General features: G+C 43.1%; 1 protein-coding gene across 4 annotated transcripts; it reads right to left on the reverse strand.

The window, feature by feature from the left end:
* Window positions 1–3,094: 3,094 nt before the first annotated feature.
* ZBTB18 (zinc finger and BTB domain containing 18) lies at window positions 3,095–10,339 on the reverse strand. Of its 4 annotated transcripts, none has more exons than XM_067293337.1 (3): window positions 10,271–10,339; window positions 8,715–8,798; window positions 3,095–6,643 (listed from the first exon to the last, which is right to left on the reverse strand). In XM_067293337.1, exons 2-3 carry the CDS (start codon window positions 8,725–8,727, stop codon window positions 5,061–5,063), a joined length of 1,596 nt encoding a protein of 531 aa, XP_067149438.1. In that variant the 5' UTR covers window positions 8,728–8,798; window positions 10,271–10,339; the 3' UTR covers window positions 3,095–5,060. The 4 variants fall into 4 exon arrangements, with proteins under 4 accessions (XP_067149438.1, XP_067149436.1, XP_013799364.1 ...); XM_067293335.1 differs by lacking the exon at window positions 10,271–10,339 and adding an exon at window positions 9,446–9,651; XM_013943910.2 differs by lacking the exons at window positions 8,715–8,798; window positions 10,271–10,339 and adding an exon at window positions 9,446–9,651.
* Window positions 10,340–11,075: the final 736 nt, after the last annotated feature.

Here is an 11,075-nt window from a genome sequence, read left to right on the forward strand (position 1 = left end):
GTGTTCTTTTTCCTATGACTATTTTAATTTGCCGACAAAAGATAACATTTCCACTTTCTGCCCGCAGGCATTCTTACAAATAGAATTATAAAAGAACTCCCCTATTACCATGTGGAAAATAATTTTTATTATCAAATTCACTATATTTGATGACATGATTAAATTACAACTGAAGTGCAGCAAAAATTAAACAAAAGAATTCCAAACCGGAATATTCTGAAAGAGCTCAGAACATTCATTTTTTGCCTTCTCCTCCTTTTAAAAATATGGGGCAGTTCTGTTAAATGTCACAAATCTAAGTAAAAAAGTCTTAATGTTATTGTTAGATTTCTGTAATAAAAGTCCATACTCTCTGGAAATATTTCAGTTTCAAAATCACATGTACAAATAGTGTTAATAATTTACAGGTTTGAGAACATTGCCACGTAGGACTATATTATAATATTTTAAAATCAGTTTTCTAATTTTAGTGTATTTTTGCAGACTTGAAATATATTTCATGTTGTGTAATTTTGAGGGAATTTACATTGCCTCAGAAGGAGAGGACGTAGCATATAGGAATTTTCTCCCCTCCCAAGTTCTCCTTGACTACAAAAGGCTGCAGCATCGTCAATCATAAAATGGGTTTCAGGGTTACATTTTAGAAAGTGTTCGGGAGAAATATATTTTAAAAGTTATGTCTGAAGTGTCCGCTAAAAAGTTAGAACATTTGATTATTGCAGAAGTCAGTTTTATTTGCAAGCAAACAAACAAACAGGACTCGACCCACTTCCGACAGGTCCCATTATCAATTATCTGTGCCAGTAAAGCAGAAAGTACAATTCGGCAGGAAAAGAAAAACCTCGATGTGCTTCCCGAACAGGTGAACAAGCACAGCTGCTGGGATGAGGTAGCATGGGGCAAAGGGAATATGCTGCTGTGCAAATTATTTTTTATTATTTAGGATTTGAAACAAGGTGATTTACGTTTTGAAGGGATGTGCTGTTTTAGCTTAGGGCTCAGCAGAAATATATGAAATTGTTTGGCATTTGTTTTCTTGGAAAGGTAATGAAGACCTCTTCTGTTTGTTGACCAGAAAGTTTTGTTTCAAACTTCTCGCAAATTCTTCTTCAAATTTCACCTAAACACACAAAGGTCTTACTTAAGGTTAAGTAGACAGTCTATAGAATACTACACCGGATTCAAAATTATCTCTATTAGACCAACCCCCTAAGCTTTCGGTTTAGAGAAATCATTCATAATTAAAAATAAATATTAAACTATCAACTAGGATTGGTTAAAAAATATCCAAATGATATATTTAGCATATGCCCTGCGAGTCTTAGATGAAAAGTGTTCACAGTTAAAAAGGATGGACTATCAGTGGCTAGAGAAAGTCTTCCGGACATATAAAGTTTACAGTTTCCATTCTCACAATTTGCATTAGACCATAATGGCAATATGAACAGTAAGGATTTTGTTACCACAGTTCTCCAAGCCAAATAAAACATTCCCTCATGCTTCATTATCTAGGGACTATATATTAAAAAAAAAAAAAAATTACAGCTCTTCAGGTATGTCAGTACATTAAACCTTATGGAGAGAAGCAACAAACAGAAGTATGTTTCATCTTTTTATTGAAGAAACACTTTAATAGCCACAAGCAAGCACGTGCTGCACATGTATACGTCAGCCAGCTAAAACCACAAAATATGAAGCATAGATTAAATTATTTTGTCATTAAGGGCTAAGTTATGTTTTCTATTACCCCTCTGAAGAAGGTCTTCAAGTCTAGGTTTACTCATGAATCTACAGTTCTTAAAAATCCTGTCATTCGAGAACAAATGGTAAAATTGTCTAGAGCCACATCTAAAGCTCATCAGCTATATGGATTTCAGAACTACAATATTAACCTTTCCTCAATTTTAATGATACTTTAAATTGCCTAATGATACGTAACATTCTAGCATATGAAAGACTGGATTATAGAAAAGATTTGCTGCTAGAAAAAGAGACATCTGCACGGGTAAGGACACTACCGTTCACAAAAGGAAACGTTTGCAGAACACCCGAAATAACTCACTTCATGGAAAGAAAAAAAGAGAAAAGAAAAAAAAAGAAAATGTACTTTGAGAATTTTAAAGAAAAAAAACCCCTCTCTTTCTGCATATATAGTGAAAAAGATCATTTTAGCTAAGTACAAATTACTTTAGATGTAGAAAGATAAGCAGTATACCATTAGGTGATGAGATTCACTTGCTTGGTCAAGGTACAACTGAAGATGTACCTAGTCAGATGACAAAGCTATTGAAATGTTTAAATTAAGATTTTTTGCGTTCAAATTCCTACTGCTGTCTCTGTTCCAGACTTCTAATTTAGCTCTACTTTTATATTCCCATTGGGCTTTGCAGTACTAGTTTTGTTCCTAGGATAGCACAGTTTCTGGGTATATTCTGCAACAAACATCTAAAACAAGTCTTTCTCAAAGGTTTCACCAAGGTTTTTTTTTAAAGAGACGTTTAGTTCATAAGAGTGAGAGAAATCCACAAATAGATGCAAAATTATTCTTATTTTCTTTTGCAACCCAGACAGTTTTGATGCGTTGCCGATATTTTGGACATTCGGACTGCCTACTTGTTCTGTAACCTAGAATGCCAGTGTTTACCCGATCAGTACTTCAGATTAAGTTGTTCCCTTCTGCTCTAATTTTCTAACAGAAACTGAACACAAAAGAGTGAACCTGACAGATCTACTTGGGATGAAATTAAATGCAGAAAAAGAACATTGTGTCTTTATATATAGGTATTTGCTTAGTATTAAAATTTCTGGAATTTGATAGATTGCTTCTGCAAAAGCCTTTGAAAAAAAATTCCCTCTACAGAATGATAGAGAGCTACACACACAGAAATGCTTTCAAAACACAAGCATTTAATTTTTTTAAGTGTTAAGTGAGATGTAAATATGTACGTTAGCAACAAAGTGCTCAAAAGCATACTGAAAACATATTCCATACACAGTTAGCAATAGAAGTCTGTACAAAAGTAATAAAGTTACACATTATAAAAAATACTCCGTAACTATAATTTAAAAGAGGGAAAAAAGACAAGGGAATTGATTTCTCAGTTCATATAATTTATTGCAGTTAGCACACAGTTTAAAAATTCACCAACACACCAATAGTACAAAACTAAACAGCATTATAAGTTATTCCCCCCTCAGGAAAATAAAACATACTATGATTGTCAAAGCTAGATGTCAGTCTAAGTTTTAGAACAAAAGAAGAATGTGAAACTAATAAAAGAAAAAAAGCAATCACTCACAAGGACCACAAAAAAAACCAAGAGAAAGTCCATTTTTCTCAGACACTGATTGTCTTCTCTAAATTAATAAAAGAATGTATTTTTAAAACCTAGAAACTATTCAAGTAACTAAAGATAACGCTCCAAGGCCATTTTCACAGCTTTTTTTTTGTTTTAAATGCCGTTACAGCCAAATTAACACACATTTGACCAAATATTTCCAAAACAGTCCAGCAATACACAATGGAGTTTTCCATTCAGTATCTTAAGCACAAAAATAGGCTATGTTTACAGTAGTTAAGGCGATCAAATTTTAAACAAAAGCAGAAAAAAAAAGGAAAAACAGCAAACGTTTTCCATGCTACTCCCATAGACCTTATTTGTAAGTGCAAGACAGGAAAACAAACACTGTGCAAAATGCTTTTGACCTGTGTGTTGGTCATTAAAACCACACGTCAGGCTGCAGTCTCTGCTGCTTGGATACACAGAGTCCTCTACCCTCCCCCCGTCCCCCGTGTCAATCAAGGCTTTCCAGTCCTTTCAGCCTGGGGCTTTTTCAGTCCATAGACTCTTTTCAAGGGGGGAAAAAAGAATGACCTATTGTTGATTTGTGCAGCAGGAATCCTAAAAATGCTCATCTGGGTAAATGGATGCACCTAAAGTTTGAGCTGGCATGGGGTTTGTGCAATTAGAAGGTTCTCTTTTAATAAATGCACACTGCACATGCAAATCTTTAAGCCTGTTTGTAAACATTCATATTTTCCTTGTTATGTAGCTAAATTATCAACTCGTAGCTTAAGTTCTTCTCAACTTAAAAGACAGTGGGAAAGTAAATTTAAATTATATAAAATAAAAACAGTGCATTTATGTTCTTCGTAACACCAGTATTTTCAATGGTGTTTTTCCTAAGGAAATTAAATAATTTTAAACTCACTCATTAAAGTTATACAATGCAAACAAAGACAAAAATATACTGAAACTCATGCATTTCTGTAGCGTTAATATTTACTTTTCAAGACTCAACTAAGAGCATCAACACAACCTGCCAAGTTCTTTGATACCTCCCCCCGGCCCATGTAATCAATTACAGTATACAATAACAGTAATTCACATTTTTAAACACACAGTTCATCACTGCTGAAGCTGCAATATCCTTTTTCATCCCAAGCAAACCTTCACATAAGACAGAGTCCCAGTGATCCCAGTGTACTTTCAGGGTTTTTGTTTTATGTTTTTGTTTTTTTTCCAGTGGGAACTGTCAGAAATCCAGAAGTTGCCGTAATAAGTTTTAAGTCAACCGCTTGTTTAAAAATAGATAATCCAGCATTTCAGAAATTTTCCATTTGGGTCTAAAAGCATTCAGGTTTCCAACAGCTAGAAAGGACTCATGCAATTTTAGAAATATAAAGGAATGGATAAAATTGGGAGAGGATTTCTACATTCAGACTTTAAAGCGAAAAAAAATCTAGAGCTTTAAATAATGCAGTGTTTTGGGGAGAATAAAGCCATGTCAAAATTTTCAAATTTGAGATTTTTTGAAAGTAAAGTATTCACTGGCTTATATTCCAAAAAGGGGGAAATATGCTTGGTAGTTTATTACTTTGTCATATTACCTCTAAACTTCATTTTTATCAGAGTGCTAAATTAGTGAAATATTCATGCTGCCTTAAAGTGCAAAAACAAGCTAATAGCCAAACTTTCAGTTCAAGGAAACAAGATTGCTTTTAGACTGTACCACAACTATATAGATTTATATATATATTATTTATATATATAAAAATTTTATTTCCAAAGTTCTTGTGAGCTATCTTCTAAGGTCCAGTCTCTGACAGTAGGTAAGCTCAGTGCTTCGCTTTTGACAGACAATGAGTTCACCAACTCACAGTGAAACTTCCGAATGTGTCTGTAAAGGTCTCCGGACTGCGTGAACCTACGTTCACACCACTTACAAGCATGTGGCTTCTCCCGTGTGTGAACCACTGCATGGCGGCTCAGGTTGTGGGAGTACTGGAAGCTCTTCCCACACTGGGTGCAAGTGTAGGGCTTTTCACCTGAATGAGTCCTCTCATGACGTTTCAAGGTGTACATGCAAGAAAAAGTCTTACCACACAACGAGCAGGTTGGGACATTGACATCAGTAGCAGGCTTGCTGCGGATCCCGTCCTGCTCTCGAAAGTGCGTGCTTAAATGGATCTGCAGAATGTGGGGACTGGGAAAGACTTTGTTGCAGAGAGGACACATAAAAATTTGGCCAGCAGGGCTAAGTATGTTGGACACGTAAGGGAGCAAACTGCTGTCCATGTTTCCTTCCACCTGGACTCTCTCATTCTCTGGAGTTATCATTTCATCATCACTTGCCTTGTCCTCTCTATCTAGCTCCCTCAAGACCGAATCTTCCCTCATAGGAGCCAGATGGGCCGGCTCATACTGTACCCTGTTATTAGTGCTCACACTTTCTTTCACAGTGCTATGTTCCATATCATAGTCATTAGTGCCAACATCACTCTCATCACAGGAAGCCTCTTTCTCCACCTTCACCTGAACCAGGCTGCTTCTAAGCATGTCCTGCGAAGAGAAATAAGAACTGTTCAGATTTTCAACTCCTGAAAGGCTGGACTTGACAGACAGGTCCAGCACGCAGTCAACATCTGCTGAATCCCTCACGGAGGTGACAGACCTCTGGGACAAAGACTCTGTTGAGCTGCAGGGGCTGGCTACTGTTTTTCCAGCTGCTGTTGCGTGCGTCTCTGCCTCTCCGCCAGTCTGGGGAATGCCTGCTGAGTCTGAGGGCAATCTCATCCACATGTTCCCAGGCTCAGCCGCCAAGTCTCTTTTGCTAGGCAGGATGTTCAATTTTTCATCTTCTCCTTCATCTTCATCACTGGGTAAGTCTCCTGGCATGTGGCTGCTGCCATCAGAGAGGCTCTCCACTTTGTCTGAACAACTTGAGGCGTCTTCCTCCTTTTTTGTACTGTCTGCCTCCGTGGTTGCTTTCTCTTTCAGCTTTTTTTTGCAGACTTTGACAATGTCATACATGTGGAGATAACTGGCAGCTGCTAGCACGTCTTCAATGGGCAAGTCTTTGAACTGGAGTTTTCCTTCATACATGAATTCAAGCAGGAGAGCGAAAGCTGGGGCTGTAACAATGTCACTGTTCAGATGAACAATGTCCCTTTTGTCCAGCTGGTCCTTGTAAAAGAGGTGGAAATACATGCTGCATGAAGCCAGTACAGCTCTGTGGGCTCGGAACTGGGCATCTCCTACCAGAACAGTGCAATCACAAAGAAAACCCTGATGTCTCTGCTCACTCAGACACTGTAGCAAATGTCTACTGTGGTCAGGAAACTCCATACTGTCTTCATAACCTATAAACAACAAGATTTTTAAAAATTAAATGTAGGTCAAAATAAGAGAACGGATGAACCCAAATTACTCCACTGTAAAAACCTAGTATTTATATTGACAGAATTCTAATACAGCCACTATGCAAGGATTATTTAACATGCATATACAATGGCAACTCTTTCCCTGACCAACCCCTGAAGTTATGCCTTCCTTTTAGTGGTAAATAGGCTGCTCTAATAATCGCTCAGCAACATTTGTAATTCTTTTAAAGTATCACTGCCGTTCATTAAATCTGTTGAACAGTTATTTTTTCAGGCAACTTCCTCCAGATTGTGTCCTTAGGAAGGCAGAACAAAAATTAAAAAAAAAAAAATTTGTTAAACGCCACAAGTTTGCAAGATACTCATCGCAGAGGAAAAAAAAATCAGATCATCCACATTCTTTGTAAAGTGAAATTGTATTAATAGGAGAGTTTAGTGCATGAAAACATACTAATATACCAAAATCTGAACGTCTAACATTCATAAAGAACACAAATAGACTTGGAGAAATAATTTTGATCAATAGCAAAATGAAGGTTTTCAGAAATTTAGTTCATGTTGTTTTCTGCTTCTATTAAGTACAATTTTAGGTTTGAAATCTTCTCCATACTGTACAATGGAATAGAAACATTTTTACTAACACATAGAATTTACAAAAGAAAATTATTGACTAAAATGTCAACAAACACCGCTTTCCCCTGTGCAGAAGGGCAGAGATTTCCCTCCCCTCCCACACCATCGAGAGTTTGCAGTACCAAACTTAAAAAAAAAAAAAAAAGTGATTCAACATGACTGTGTGTGCATGTGTGCATATGTAAAGAGTATCCTGACTACTGTTCTTACCCAAGAATTTTCCTACTCTCCTTCCTTGATGATAAAAAACTTCAAAGAATAAGAGAAGTCAAAACTCAAACAGAAAGTAAAATCTCTTAAAAACCTCTCTGATCTATTCTTCTGTGATTGATAGCAATGTTCTCCCAAACCATCAAACAGATTGTGATCTCTAGGTTGGCAGATATTACTGAAAAATACTCATCCCTCACAAGCCAAGATGAACTAAAACTTACAAGACAACCCCTACTATATTCTCTAAAATACCATTGCTAGAGTAAAGCACGAAGATTTACAATACAATCACTTTAAGTGCCTCACAGCCAACATCAATCCTAATCCTTAGGAGGGCTAAAAATAAAGATTGGAGGGCAGCTCACAAGGTAGCTGTGATCAAATTAGGAGGCTGAAAGGACAGAGAGGGACGAAGAAGGAAGCTTATAAACATCTGATCCAGCTGACTGTGGCCATATGGCAGCTGCTGCCCAGATAAAGAGATTAAGAATAGAGGAGTGCGATTACAGCTGTCTGGCCAATTCAGGCAGCTCAAATCTACAAGTTCTAAATTAGTCGCAAATACAAAAACTCCTTCAAATAATTATTGTTATGCTGAAATAAAAGATTTCAAATACTACATGTGAGAAAGAAAAGAGGAAACCAGTCAAGCTATTCTCCTGGGTACAAAAGTTTTTAAACACATAACTGATTTCTATCTTTCAGAAGCACTACAGCTGTAGGCTGCTATCATTCTGGGCTGCTGGATATTTAACCATGAAGTTTAATGAAAGACTTCACAACAAACACATTTGAGCTAGAATGATTCTTTTTTTAAAAATATACTTTTGTAGATTTCATTAAAACCCCCTTGAAGTCATTTTAAAGATGCAATACAACAATATAAACCAGAGCTATCGTTAGGCTTGCCACTAAATACCTTTTAGTTTTGGTCTCAGAAATTAAGAATGAACTTGCTCTCTCCATGTTGTAAAATAAGAAATTCTCACAATATGCATTAAAGTTAATTCTGACAATGTGCATAAGAACTGATACTCTCAAACTATAGCCCAAGCCTTTTGACTAAATCCACTTATCTATTTAATACTCAATTTCATATATTACCTCTAAACTTGGTTAGAAAAGTAATGTGATTTTTTCTGAAATTCAATAAACAATACACCAAAACAGAAATATGCTGTATCTAATCTATTGCTACTCCTACCTTTAGTACACATAAACCTGATTAAGTCCTTTCCTCTGAGTCTTGCTGGCTCCAGGTCTGTTAGATCGGTGGAAAAAAAGCAGACTAGGAGAGACAGATGCAAAGTGGAGATGATGTTAGAGAGGAATGAGATACCTTCTCCACACACAGATCTGCACACACTAACTCCCTGTCTGTGTGTTAGAATAAAAGGCTGAGGGATGGCAGGCTGTCAGCTGCTCTGACATCATGTTCAGATGGAAATGCTACCTCCAGCTGTGCTCCTTTTAATGCCATATGCTACTCCTCTACACTCCTGCCACCAGCTTTTTCTTAGGAGAACTTTTCTCTTCTGTTAGTATAAACAAAATACTTCAAAGTCTCTTTTTTTCAAACTTTCTAACAGGAAAAAAAAAAGAAAATCCTAAACATATGGGGCTCTACTGTATTTGCAGCATAGCAACACTTCTGCCTCAAGTTGGAGGACTGCTTTATATATTGACAGCATACTCAAGCCACGGGGTTATCCAAGAAATCCATACCAATTCATTTTTATTGAGCCCAGAGGTTCAGTTAAAAAAAAAAATTAACCAAACCTATTTACTCAATTTACAGGCAACCACCTCAACGTCAGTCCTCTCGATTTCAGCGTTTATACGACATAAATGCTACTGAGCCTTCAAAGTATATTTCACAAAAAAAAGCTGTTAATGTTGCTGGGGTGTTATTTTAAATGCTTAGTCTCTACTCACAAATCACTCTTTCTACGCAGTTGCTGGGACTGCCGTTCATTTTACTATGCCGACACGCACATACTAAGGCTGGACCTGCGCTTCACAAATTCTTCCAGCGCCGTTTCCCTCACGGCAGCCAAGCGGAACAGGAGGGAGCGGGAGCCCGGCACGGCCGGCCTCGGCGCCGCTTGCAGCAGCAGGCGGGACCGGCCTGCCCGGGCCCGGAGCAGCGGCCTTCCCTCCCCTCCCCTCCCGGCTCCGCGCCGCCCGCCCCGGGGCTCGCCGTGAACTTCTGAAGTTCACGTTTCGGGAGCGGCCCCGCGCCCGCACCGCCCGCACCGGCCGGGCCGGCATCCGCCCCCGTCAGCCGCCTGCCGCCCGCGCCCCGCCGCCGGGCGCCGCGCCGCCCCCGCCGCCCCGGCAGGGACGCGGCGCCGCTCCCGGGGGGCGTCAGCGCCGCGCAAGTTCCCGGCGGGCCCGGCCCGGCGCCGCGCCGCCCCGCATCCCCGCCGCCGGCTCCAACTTCGCGCCGGGGCCCGCCGCCTCCCGCCGCGGCCGCGCGGCGAGGCCGGGCCGGGCCGGGCCGGCGGCAGCCCCGCGGGCAGGAAGCGGCTGCCCGGCGCGCAGGAAAAGCCGCCCCGGGTCACCGCGGCGACAAAAGGAAAAGTAACCCGGGACCCGCCGGGGCCGCCCGCCGGGGAAGCGCTGCTCCCGCCCCCCGCCCCGCTCGCCGGCGGCGGCGCCCACCCCCGCCGGACCCGCACCAACTCCGCCCGCCCCGCGGAGCCGCCCCGGCCCCGGCCCCGCGGCGGTGCGGATGGGGATGGGGGCAGCGGCACTCACACTCCGCAGCGGCCCGAAATCCCCGCGCCGCCGCCCGCCGGCTCCTCTTCACTCACTTGCCGCTTCGGGATCGTGCCTCGCCCCCCTCCCTCCCCCCTCCCCGCCCCCCCGGGCCCGCTGGCCGCCGCCCCCCCCCCCGTCCTCCCTCTCGGCCGGCAGCTGAGGAGCGAGCGGGGCAGCGGGCGGCGCGAATCGGGCCCCGCGCTCAGCGGCTCCCCATGGCACCCAACGGCCGGCGGCGGCGCGGAGCCCGGGGCCGGGCGGCCGGGCGCGGGGGGAGGGGCGGGGGCGGGGCGGGGCGGGGGCGCCCGGCGCACGCAGCACAGGCGCGCGCGGCGGCGGCGGCACAGACGGGCCCGGGCTGCGGCAGCCAGATGTTCGCCCCCTCCCCCTCCCCTCTCCCCGCTTCGGACTCCGCTCCCTGACTGACAGCCCGGCCCGCCCACTTCGCCTCCGCCGCCAACCAGAGCGGCGCCCCGCCGCTGACTGACAGCCCCAGCAGCTCGCTGAGTGGAGGAGGGCGTTCCGGGAAAGCTGTCAGCCGCCGCCAATCAGGGCGAGAGGCGAGCGGGGGGCGTGACCCGGAGGGGAGCCAAGGCGGAAGGAGGCGGGGCCCCGCCGAGCCCGGGGAGGGGGCGGGGCCGGGCGGGGGCCGGGCGGGCGGGGGCGGGGCCTGGCCGTTGGGGCGCGCGGGCTGTGGCCTCGCGCCGGCTGCCGCGGGGCGTGGTGCATGGCGGGAGGGTGGCGAGGTGATGGGGGGGGCGGCCGTGGTGCGGGCTCGTCGCGCTCCCGGCGCGGCCCGGCG

Source organism: Apteryx mantelli, chromosome 3, assembly GCF_036417845.1.
Source record: "Apteryx mantelli isolate bAptMan1 chromosome 3, bAptMan1.hap1, whole genome shotgun sequence".
In the NCBI taxonomy this organism is placed as follows: Eukaryota; Metazoa; Chordata; class Aves; order Apterygiformes; family Apterygidae; genus Apteryx; species Apteryx mantelli.